The 12,917-nt window shown below is 37.0% G+C and overlaps 1 protein-coding gene across 1 annotated transcript; it reads right to left on the bottom strand.

The window, feature by feature from the left end:
• Nucleotides 1-2,088: 2,088 nt before the first annotated feature.
• LOC121994793 (CDPK-related kinase 3-like) lies at nucleotides 2,089-8,521 on the bottom strand. The gene is made up of 8 exons (XM_042548711.1): nucleotides 8,391-8,521; nucleotides 7,844-7,952; nucleotides 7,607-7,685; nucleotides 6,339-6,421; nucleotides 6,140-6,247; nucleotides 5,981-6,043; nucleotides 5,537-5,704; nucleotides 2,089-2,283 (listed from the first exon to the last, which is right to left on the bottom strand). The coding sequence occupies exons 1-8, from the start codon at nucleotides 8,519-8,521 to the stop codon at nucleotides 2,089-2,091; spliced, it is 936 nt and encodes a 311-aa protein (XP_042404645.1).
• Nucleotides 8,522-12,917: the final 4,396 nt, after the last annotated feature.

The raw sequence follows: 12,917 nt of genomic DNA on the forward strand, positions 1-12,917 counted from the left end.
CCGAGTTCACACGAGACGAGGAGGGTGTTATACACTTTTGAGACAGATTTTGCGTATTTCAGTCTCATCCGGTCTTATAGAAGTTACTTCCGGAGGCTCATCGCTCATGATTTGCTGTCCACCCTGGTGGTACCCGTATGTACCCAGAATTTGAGGTGTTTCTATTGGTGGAACGACATGAAGGGAGACATCGCGGATTTTGTAGCTAGATGTCTTGTCTGTCAGCAAGTGAAGGCCGAGCACCAGAGACCTGTCGGTTTATTTCAGCGGATTCCTATTCCCGAGTGGAAATGGGAACATATTACTATGGACTTTGTGGTGAGTTTGCCAAGGACATGACGAGACCATGACACGATTTGGGTAATCTTTGATCAATTACCCAAATCCGCGCACGTTTTAGCTAATCGGAGGACAGATTTCCTGGATCGATTGGTAGATCTGTTTTGCCGGGAGATCATCAGATCACGTGGTGTCCCGTTGACTATTATTTCGGATAGAGACCCCCGGTTCACGTCTCGTTTTGACAGAGTCTGCAGTAGGCCTTGGGCACGCAGCTCTGTTTCGGTACAGCTTTCCATCCTCAGACAGATGGATAGTCAAAACGGACCATGCAGACTCTAGAGAACTTGCTGAGATCGTGTGTATTGGGTTTTGGAGGCAGTTGGAAGGACCATTTGTCATTGGTAGAATTCGCCTACAACAACGATTTGCGTTCGGCTATCCGGATGCGACCGTTTGAAGCGAGGTATGGTAGGCCTTCTTGGACACCCACCCTCTGGGATGAGGTTGGGGAGGCCCAGTTGTTGGGACCTCATAGAGCTCAGCAGGAGGCAGAGTTGGTCCGTACCATAGGATGGAGGATATTAGAGGCGCAGGACCGCCAGAAGAGTTATGCTGATCGGAAACGGAGACCCCTAGAGATCTTTACTGGTGACTATGTTTTTCTGTGAGTCTCACCCACGATAGGGGTAAAGAGATTTGACCTCAGAGGTAAACTAGCTCTGCGATATATTGGACCTTTCCAGATCTTGGAGAGGATTGGAGCAGTAGTTTACCAGCTGACACTACCACCGTCCCTAGTAGGCGTTCATGATGTCACTTATGAGGAGATACGTAGCTGACCCAGTTCATGTACTGTATGATATACCAGTTCCCTTTCAGCCTGGCGTTATCTACGAGGAGGTTGCGGTACAGATTCTAGACCGGAAAGAGCGTCAGTTGCGGAACAAGACTATCCGGCTGGTTAAAGTCGGATGACAGCATCATACGGATGAGGAGGCTACTTGGGAGCTCGAGGATACTATTCGAGCTCGATACCCCATATGTTCACATGAGGTATGTGGTTAAATTTACCGTTCAGTATCTATACTCTTTGCCTGTTGTTAGTATTTGTTGATGGTAGATAAGAAAATTTGGAGGACCAAATTTTTATTAGTGGGGGAGAATGTAAAATACCGGAAAAATGGCGAATAATGATAAGAGAATTTTTCGGAATTTTTAGAAATTTTTCGGAGCTCGTATGGTCGAGTTTACGGGGATGAAAACGGGACCCCGGGAAAGCCTGTTTAGGCTACCCCATTTAAGAGAGGAAAAGTTTATTTATTTATATTCTTTTCTTTTTCTTTTCTTTCTCCCCCTAAACGCCGTTTCCACTCCCTCACCGCCGAACCCGACGCGCCCTCTTCTTCATCCTTATTTGTGCCCTAACCTCCCTTCCCAACCGACGCCGATCACTTCTCTTCATCTCCGGGTGGCGCCGAAGCTCCTTTCCCTTCTCCTTCTACTCCTTCCCATCTCCCTTCTCCTCCGTCCCTGCACAAGCGCCGGCGAGCACGAGCCACTGCCGGCCGAGCCATCGCCGCCCGATTTGGCCGATTTCCTGAGCCCTAGGATGGGTTCACAACCTGACCGCACAGTCGACGCTGCTTGATGTCGTGTTGCCGGCGGACATCGTCCGATCGCATAGGTGTTGTGCAGTCACTGATCTTGCTTTCTTCTCCGCTGATCACCGGAGGTTATTGGGTCATCTTCCTCTCAAGGTTGTCGCCTGCACAGGAAGATCTTCGGCAAGGAAGGGGGAGCCAAGCCCTAGCATCGATCTTCGCTCGCGATCAAACCATTGCCGGACAAGCCTTCCCTAATTCCATCTTTAGCTGATCTCCTCTCGTGCCTTGCTTCCTCCACAGAGCAGACACCTTTGCGGAATTGATGTTGCATCACCGGAACAGCAGATTCTAACCGAGAAAGTATGGCTGCATCCTTACCTTTTTCCTCCTCTTTGTTCTATTCGAGTGCCACCACCAGAGGGTGATCAATCTAGGTAAGCTTGTCTGGAATCTTGAAGAATTCATTGATAATGGTCTAATTAGTTTCCGTTGTGATGTTCTTCCTGATGTTGGACTCGTGGGAGGCATAGGAACAACTCCTTGATGGACTTCCTCTAGGCATATTTCTGTCCTATGCATTCTTGCGGCTGAGTAAGGTTTCGGTTGAAGTTTTGGGGGCTGTTTGAGGTGAGTGTGGTTATGTTTGTTGGATTCTAGTAGATACATTCTTGTACAAATTGCTTCTTGGATTATCATCTACTTTGGTTTGGATATTTATGTGGAATTAAACAGGGTGACCTAATCGACGTTGGATTGGGTTCTAGGTTTAGCTAGTTGTTGATTATATGATTAGCTAAAAATATATATATGTATATCATGTGATTGCAGGACTTGGATTCAAGACGAGCGTTTCAACGTAGGACTTCTGGACACGATCTACGTATAAAGGCGGGTACCTCTTGACTTATCTTTTATGATATTGTCATTTGGATATGCATAGTATTTTATAACTACAAGCAATGAACATGTTTGCCTTTGGTATGTCACTGTTGATATCCATAGCATGTTAGGTTTGTCGCGCATGATGTATCCGTGCTTATATCTCGTGATTTGTTGCCATGAGTATCTTATTGCCTTGAGTATCTTAGTTTCTAGAGTGACATGCTATGTTTTACTGAGGATAGGACTAGGTTCTGGATTTTTGGTTTTAGTCATGTGTATCTAGATTATCTGATACTTAGGTTTTTATGCCATGACTGGCTTGTGTACCTCTGTTTGTTTGTCATATATGGTTCGTGTACCTAGACCTTGTTCTTTGATCTGTGCATATTGTTGGTACATAGGTTATGGAAGGGGGATATGTTTAGGATCTAGGTTGTTATACCAGAGAGGACCTGTATATCCTGGATTCGTGGATTTGACCTACTGATACTGTGGTACCCATATTATATATATATGGATTTTTCTATGCTGATCAGGATATACCATACTTGTTATGTTCGGGACATATGTTTTGATATTCTATCTGACCTGTGTACTCTAGATTTTGGTATGTGACCATCGCTTTTACAGTACCCATTTGGTATATATGGATATGGTTATGTTGATCAGTTTTTGCTATGCATAGTGACATGCATCATGATTGCATGCTGTGCGATTGTCGGCTCCACTATGGTTGAGCCCATCGCCAGTTACATGTACTGCACACACCCCCACTCATTGTTTAGTGGTATATCAGGCAGGTGTGCGGCGGTTCTGCTGTTTGGCTCCGTTGGTCATATGACTCAGCGTGGTAGCCGGCAGTCAGTTCCGCTGGCATTTAGTGTAGCAGCGTGGTAGCCGGCAGATGGTGGACTCTGTTTGGCTCTGTTGGTTAGGTGACTCAGCGTGGTAGCCGGCAGAGATTTCCTCCCCGTCATCGTGTACCGGGAGATGAAAGCATTGAGCTCCCCCATTTATGATTTGGGGTCACAGGACAGGAGTACTCCGACAGCATTCCGTCCACTCGGTCACTGTTCAGGAGCAGTGATGTTAGAGTGCACGGTCATCACATGCATTGATTGCTTTTATTTGTTTGTGTTTGCTGCACTTATATGCTGCATTTTGGTGGATGCATTTGTTTGACATGCATACAGGAGACATACTGCGTATCGGTTTGATGACCCTTTAGTTCAGGATAGGAGTTCCTGGTGAGTACAGCTTCCTTGGTTACTTTTCAGTTTTGTATATTTCCTATATATTATTCGGAAGCTGTATTCCATGTTTATTGCTGTTAGATATATCTTACTAGGCATGTCTATTGGTATTCGCTGAGTTGTTGAACTCACCCCCGTGGACACTATCTTTTCAGGTACCGGGTTATTTATGGTGTCGCTTGGAGCATCCTGTCTGCTGGTCCCCGCGTCACATCAGAAGACATATCGCTGCCTTTCTGTTGTTTTATCTTGGTATATGAAATTTCTGTATTTCGATTTGTGTTCTGATTTTGTTTCCGGGTGTTATATTGTTGGTTGTGTAAGCCTTGCCGGCTAGCAGTTTTGTGTTTGGTTGTATTTGGTTTCTGTCAGTTTTGTTGTGTTTTGGTTTTGGTACAGCCGAGTGGGCTGCTTTACTTTTAACTGCGTGGTTGTGTCAGCCAGAGGCTGAATTTGATATTAACTGCATGGTGGTTGTTTTCTTTTATTGTTATGATTCCAGCCGCATGTGGCTGAGGTATATTATGCCTGTAGAAGTGCTTCAGATTGTCACCCGTACAGGGGAGGTGCTGCCGAAATTTCTTCGGACAGAGACTCCGTCGGGGCGTGACAAAACATCCACTGTTCTAATCTGTCAAACAAAAGTATCATTTGGTCTACTTAACTACAGCAAAGAACAAAAATAGAAGAATTATACATGCTGCAGAAGTCCTAGAATATTACCATCAGAAAAAATTGACATGGGATAATATACGCAATTTGCATTCCATGCAAATGCATGCATCATCCAAAGTTTTCAAAAATCAAATACCTTTCCTACTCAAATGTAATCTAGCATGCATTTAGTCCACTTGAACCGCACTTCATCAATTTCAACTCTTGAGTATTTGAGATTTGTAAACTATAAAAATACATAAATAATATATTAGTAAACCAAGACAAAAAATCATAGTTGAAAAAAGTAGTAAGAGCACTAGGTAACAAGATGACTAATTGGAATGTTTAAAAAGAGAAACATTTATTAATTATCTCAACCACATCATATAGTGATAGATCTATCATTCCTGGGGACTTAATATAATCCAAACCAAAAATTTTAATCTAACTACATAAACAACAATTTTAATCTTTCAAATTCAATTCATTAGTAGTTGACCCAAATGACATAACTGTTTATCACTAAGAGTATATGGAAAGTAAATAAATTCACTTTTAGTTTGCAAATAATAAATTCACTTTTATCACTAAGAGTACATGGAAAGTAAATAAATTCCTCAGCATCAATAAAGATAAATAACATCCTCAGCATCAATAAAGATAAGTAACATCAATTCATTTATATGATTTCCAATGATACAATAACATCAAAACAAGTTTTTATTTCAAGGAGAAAATAGCTAAAATGCTAACTAGTCAACATGAATTTCACTGGAATGTTAAATTGTTGAGTTACAATTCAAAAGGAAGATACAATCACTAGAATGTAAAGTATCACTAGGAGAGGATCGTTAGTACCTGAGCTAGCTCCTTAACGGTGATGGTTCGGTTCCCCTCCCGCTCGAAGTGCTCAAAAGTCATACTTGTCATTTGTTCCCACCCATCCAAGGCCTCGAGGTGATGGGGACTGATTGCAGCAGCACAGAATTCTTCAAAGTCCATCTTTCTGTACGAGAGTGGCTCCAACTGGAGATGATATTATTTACAAGCATGAGTTTTAGAAAAGGTATACACCAGCAAATGAGAGATATTGTAGGTCCTTCGGAGGTTAAAAAAAAAGTTTTTGATATGAGAAGGTGAAGAAGTGTGTTTCTTGTCATAAAAAAATTACTTTAAGCTTATATGAGTACTCAAATAGGTCAAAACTGCAGCATATAAATTCTGTAGTAATGGTAATGGTGGAGGCATACAAAAGAAACTTAGCAACTGAAAAAAAAATGGCAGCAGGAATGGATGCCTCGCCACATTTAAGATATCAATAACCTTACTCTCCTTCATTGCCTCATTTGCATTTTGCAATAGGGCCTGCACAAGGATAGACATAGAAGTAAATGACAGAGGGAAGTATGCAATTGAACAATCACATTTTGGATATTGGCAAACAAATTCGACTAGATTGACCATTCGAAAGTTGTCGAACGATATGTGACCTTCTCCGTTTGGTGCTAGCAGCTTAAACTGTGATCTTAGATAAAACAACTGATCCTCTGTTAGGGCTTTGGATAGCGCCTGAAAAGTGTGATGCAATAAAAAAATATTAAACAAGTAAGATGGAGTATACAACCATTGTATAAGTTCTGCATGTTGCTGTAAGACAGACTTCGAGGTTTTGATGAATTGAATATGATGGGTGCAAAATTGTTTGCCCGGGAACCGCTGTTTGTATGTTTGTTGTACTATTGCCTTAAGATATGATAAGAATAGGTTCAGCAAATCAGCAATCAAATTTTAAATGATTTTTTTTTTTTAAATTATTAGGTTGGAGAAAGCCTCAAGTAGTAAAGACCAACACAGCTTAATCATGATAATGATTTATCAAGAATACCAAGTCTACAAGATTTGAAATTTAAGCACACATTTACCGGGTTTGTAGAGTAGTAGCTCTAAGATATCCATATTGGGTTTGCCTTCTAAGTCATCTATTGCTATATCAATTTTTGAACCTTTAATTGTTAGTTTAAAGGCACCATACATTGTAGATCTCTTAACGTTCAAGACACATAGATCTAACACTTGCCTGCATTATTCATTGAGTTGAAATTTTTCCTTCTAATATTGTTAAATACTTCTATCTTGTTTTCATGTTAAACCTGGTATTTAATCCTTCCCCATTCTACATTAGCATTGCTTAAGTTTGTTGTGGAAATTCCATTTCATGCACTAACCCATATCAACTGAGGATATTTGGGTTATCAATGTATGGATAATTGAGAGCAATTATCAGGTCGAAATAGTTTCTTAGTAACAGTGGATGCTATAAGTTGTCATAAAACAATTTGACATATGATTCAAGAATGATGTGAACAAACAAGTAACTACTGTATAAAATTCTACAAATCCAAAGCCAACTAAAGAATAATTGAAAAGACCTGTTAGAAAAATCTGAAACAATTTCAATTGGCATCTTGAGCTGATCAAACTCAAAAATGCCTTCCAAGTAGCCAAGTTAAATATGAGTGTCACGCGATGTTGACAATTATTAGTTTGTAACCCTTCCCACTTTTCTCTTTCCAATCTAATATTACTTATATCCTACTCAAGATTATTATTACTTCTCATCATTTGTTGTTGTACTTTGATAGATTTATGTTAATGCAACAATTCTTACATGATGCTTTCATAAAAAATAAAAGCTGAAAAAAGAGGACTCTATTCCATTACAGCAAAAATCTATAAAATACCTAAAATATAATGTAGAAAATGATAAGTTGAATGACACATTCAAAAACTTCAGTGGCAAAGGAAACTCACAACAAATGGTACCAGAGAAAACAACAAAAGGAACCCATAACAAAATAGGATAACATTTTCATGTTTAACATCACCAAAAAAACAATCAACTAGACCATGCCACTAAACAATGCTCACCTGGTTTAACAAAATCGGAAAGGCCAAAATCAATCAACTTCATCTGAGCATTTTCATCTCTGGTGGTGAAAAGAAAATTCTGTTGTTAAATACAAGGAAGAAATATTAACAGCGCTGAAAAATATATGTTGAAAAAGAAATGAACAGCAGAATACCCTAAGTTGCCCTTGTAAAATAAGAGATCTAAAGTAATATCATGTCTGCATAAATTGAATCAAAGTTCTCTATGATACAAACCTCTGGCTTTAAATCACGATGCACAACACCTTGAAGATGACAAAAGGTAATTACACTCAGTATTTGAATAACTATAGCTTTTGCATCCTCCTCTGAGTACCTTCCACCTCTTGAGAACACAAGGGGAAAAAAGCAATCAAAAGTTATTAATTTTCAAATTCAAATAATCAAATAGATATAAATTATGGCCAATAAAATCACTTTTTTACCTAGATAAAATTCTTTCTAATAATTCTCCACCTTCACATAATCTGGGAAAGAGAAAAACATATTGTTGAGTTCCAAATTAACAGAAGTACTACATAATTTTTTTTTAAAAAAATTGCTGCCCATCATCTTAGAAGTGTTCATTTTAAAATTTGTATGGAAAAGTATTATCATATTTCCTTAGTGCAGGATACAAAGTGGAAAGCAAAGAGGCATATTAGTAGATACTACATGCAAAAAGTTTTGGATATATCAACTCTATCTTGTGACATGGAACAAATATCAGATGTAGAAATATTGTTACTCATTGTTAAGCTAACTAGAGTTAATTAAGACATACTCCATGACTATGTAGACGTTAAGTGCATCCTCACATGCATCATAAAATTTGACAAGATTATTATGGTTGGACAAGGCTTTGAGGATTTTGACCTCTCTACGAACGTCTTCAATTGATATTCGTGTTGTCATCTGTAAAAATAAGAAAGAACCTGTGAAGTTTCAAAACACCCATTACAATGTTAAAATGCAGTGCCCATGAAATCATGTTTACATAAAAAGTCAAATTTGCAGTCACCCTAACATCAAGATCAAATGCACCTAAACCTTAGTTCATAGACAGCCGATCAAACTACAGGAAGTCATTACAAGGTATGAATGGCTAAGTTGTCAATTAGTGAATAAGGAATCATGTTCCAGAATTGAAGGTTCACTGAATGAAGTAAAAAATCTATATAAAAAGTCTATCAAAGTATATACCAGCCAACATGATAAGAATAACAACCAAATGTGCTCAATTCAACAAACATAAATTGAATGTTTAGTCTTTTCTTAGTTTGTTTCTGAGAAACACATGCAAACTATGAAAAAGATTTGGAAAGTGTCTCTCATGAAATTCATTCTGAGAAACCAGGGTGCTTGTTCCATGCAAATATAAATGCTAGCTCATCTTAACATTCATATCAGTGGGAAAAACTCGTATCAGATGTAGTGAATGGAATATAATGTCTATCATTGATAATACATTATGTTCTCTGCAATTTCTCCAGCTATTGGTTTGCTAGCCTTATACAATATAGGACTCTTCAATAAAGTAATTTACAAAGAAGTGAAAAATTGCGCCCAACTCCAACCATCAGATGCTTAAATTAGAGTCTGGAACTGCGACTTTGAAGAACACAAGAAAAAAAATGTTATATATTTCTGTGTGAGCTAATAATTGAGACACAGTTTATTTATATGTTGGAGAGAAGTTACCCGCTAGACTTTTATTCGTACTAGTGTAAGGAACCAGTTTGAAATTAACTATAATTTATGAAAAAAAAGCTAATAATCAAGAGCTTCTTTGTACCCAAACAACCAATTGTTTGCTGACTTGTAAATTAAAGGAATGAAAATGCAAACGGAAATGGCAGATTTTAGGGAAGAAAAGAGATTTCTAACCATCAACACAATCGAAGGGTAGATTTTAGGGAAGTAATCCCTTTTCTCTAAAAACAAAACATCGATAGAAAAATAAAAAATCAAAGCAAAAGCAACTTGTTTTGAGGGGGAGAAATCCCCTCTTTTTTTCCTGCCTACAAGAAATACTATGCAGAAATCATAAAACGCTTCCACAAAACCCTTATTTTTTTCCCTTACGGAGAGCAACATTTGTACAAGAATATAAGGGAAAGTAGATCGTAACCAGGAGCGGAGGAGGAGGAAGAAAGGGGAAGTGAGCAGCCGTTGCGAAGTGGTGGCTCTCTCCTCTTCAGTTTGAGGGCAATCGCCGATGAAGAACAAATGTGAGACGATCAAGCCCTTTTCTAGCCATTGTTCCTCCTCAGGAAACGAGAAATATGTGTTAGAGAGCACCGCAACAAAGCAACGAGTGTCCCGAAGAGCGAGAAAATGAACCCTTCGCCGATGCTCCGCTGTTGTCGCCAACTTGCCCTTTTAACAACGAGTATTTCTATAAAATGAAGGGCTCCTCTTCTCACCCAAAGGGAAGAGTTGGAGGAGATACGGTGTGGTTGGACGGAGAAGCAAAGGCATCGTGGTGTGTTGATCCTAATCGGGAGAGGAAGGGGAAGAGGGAGATGAGGCTGAGAGAGATGGTGGACGGCTCCTCTTCTCCTTCAACTGGCCAGCGAGTTTGTGAATCTTGTAAAGAAACTCTACAAGAAGAAGAAGGGCTTCAACAAGAAAGATCTGAAGAAGGCAGTTCAATCTAAGGAGGCCCAATCAAAGGTAAAATTCGAAGTCACATGTTTTGGGTGCAACCAGAAGGGCCATATCAAGGCAAACTGCCCCAACCAAAAGGAAGCCAAGAAACAAAGAAGAAAGAAAGTCCTAAAGGCAACCTGGGACGAATCTTCTTCGGAGGACGAAGACGACGAACTCGACCAAACGAGTTTACTCGCATTGATGGCCCGGGACCAGATCATCGAATCCGAGAGCGAGTCAAAAGCCGACTCCGAGCAAAGCCACGGATCCACATCCGTTTCCGAAGGGCCAGACTCCGCTGTAAGTATTCCTAGACTTAATAATTTAGTCAATTATTTACTTCGCAAATTAGCTAAGTCAAATTTGAAAATTAAGTCACTTTTAAAAGAAGTAACCATTCTTAAAGAAGTAACTAACTCAAAATCTTTACCTGATCAAGTTCAAATTGAAGACTCAACTCAAGTACAACAACTTGAGAAAGAAAATTCAAATCTGAAAAATCAGTTAAAAGATTTAAAAATTACTTTAGAAAAGTTCTCTCTGGGCTCCAAGAATTTGGATCTAATTCTTGGGACACAAAGAGCCGTCTACAACAAAACTGGACTGGGATATAAAAGTAAAAAGAAATATAGATCTTATTTATCATTAATAAAACAAAATAGCAAATCAGTCCAAGCATGGACCCCCAAGTCCAAATTGATCAATCAAGTTGGACTTGACCAATACTGGGTTCCGAAGGATCAAATATACTACCTCGACAGACTGTATCGAGGCCGTGATCCAGGGAAAACTAATATGAAAACGATCTACAAAATCTAAATTCTAAATTTGAATTTAAAATTAAATTACAGAATCTAAATTCTAAATTCGAATTTAAATTAAAAATTCAAAATTTAATTACAAAATCTAAATTCAAAATACAAAATTAAATTAAAAGTAGATGGAGGATCCAAACTAGCTGGCACCTCTAACAGAACTACCCGACAGGGTAACTGAACCTAATTTACCCAGAATGGGTAAAACAAGAGTAGACTACCCGGTAGGGTAATTAAGGATAGATTAAAAAGGATAAGTTTAACTTGAACCACAGTACTGGTGAAATTTTTGGATGATAGTACGTTAGGGAAGCTTGGGCATCGCATGTCTAGGAAGATATGGCTTCGACCTGGTGCATTTGGCCAAGTGGAACTAACCGAAGCTACCCTTAAATGGATCCTAACTAGTTAGACCAAGGATTAGTATTAAGTTCAATGGGTAGGACTATTTGGAAGACCTCGAAGGCATGGTTACTTTAATGAGCTCCTTGTGACTCACCATAGCCCAGAAGTTTATCCAAAGAATGCTTACTTGTTGAACCCAAAGCTAAACCTGAATCTAACACAAAGTTAAACCAGACCCTTGAATTCAACAATAAATCATCTCACATCAATTATAGGATTCCCTGATTGACAATTTAGATCGGGTGAGATGACTAAGAAACAAAATTATTTAAATCTTTTCAAAATTATTTAAAAATCTTTTCAAAATTAATTTCAAAATTATTTAAAAATCTTTTCAAAATTAATTTCAAAATTATTTAAAAATCTTTTCAAAATTAATTTCAAAATTATTTAAAAATCCTTTTTCAAAATTATTTAAAAATCTTTTCAAAATTAATTTCAAAATTATTTAAAAAATCTTTTCAAAATTAATTTCAAAATTATTTTAAAAACTTAAATTTAAAAAACTTAAATTTCAAAATTATTTTTAAAACGTAAACTTCAAAATTATTTTAAAAACTTAAATTTCAAAATTATTTTAAAAACTTAAACTTCAAAATTATTTTAAAAACTTACACTTCAAAATTATTTTAAAAACTTAAACTTCAAAATTATTTGAAAAACTTAAATTTCAAAATTATTTTAAAAACTTAAATTTCAAAAACTTAAACTTCAAAATTATTTTTAAAACTTAAACTTCAAAATTATTTTAAAAACTTAAATTTCAAAATTATTTTAAAAACTTAAACTTCAAAATTATTTTAAAAACTTAAATTTCAAAATTATTTTCAAAAACTTAAATTTAAAAATTATTTTAAAAACTTCAATTTCAAAATTATTTTCAATTTCAAAATTATTTTAAAAACTTAAATTTCAAAATTATTTCAAACTTAAAACTCAAAATTATTTTAAACTTAAATTTCAAAATTATTTCAAACTTAAAACTCAAAATTATTTTAAACTAAAATTTCAAAATTATTTCAAACTTAAATTTCAAAATTATTTTAAACTTAAATTTCAAAATTATTTTAAACTTAAATTAGTTCAAAATTATTTCAAACTTAAATTTCAAAATTATTTCAAACTTAAATTTCAAAATTATTTCAAACTTAAATTTCAAAATTATTTTTATCTTGAATACAAAAGAATAGAAAATTTAAGGAGACAATAAACAAAATGTCTGCTTCAATCTCGCTATCTTTAATCCTTTAAAAAGAAACCAATTCAACTACTTCATGTGTAGGAATTGGATCAATGGATGTTGGATAGTGGATGCTCCAGACATATGACTGGAGACAAGTTGAAGTTTACCAAACTAAAGTACAAGAGTCTAGGATCAGTTGCATTCGGCAACAACGGTAAACTCCGAGTAATCGGAAAAGGTAATATTGAACTTAGTT

Source organism: Zingiber officinale, chromosome 6A (assembly GCF_018446385.1).
Source record: "Zingiber officinale cultivar Zhangliang chromosome 6A, Zo_v1.1, whole genome shotgun sequence".
Lineage (NCBI taxonomy): Eukaryota > Viridiplantae > Streptophyta > Magnoliopsida > Zingiberales > Zingiberaceae > Zingiber > Zingiber officinale.

Excerpts from the sequence above, each read along its gene's own strand:
- LOC121994793 (XM_042548711.1), bottom strand. The coding sequence starts at position 8,521 with ATGACAACACGAATATCAATTGAAGACGTTCGTAGAGAGGTCAAAATC. Across the intron at positions 7,953-8,390 it reads AACGTCTACATAGTCATGGA|AGGTGGAAGGTACTCAGAGG; the intron begins GTATGTCTTAAT and ends TGTGTTCTCAAG. Across the intron at positions 6,044-6,139 it reads CGTTCGACAACTTTCGAATG|GCCCTATTGCAAAATGCAAA; the intron begins GTCAATCTAGTC and ends ATCCTTGTGCAG.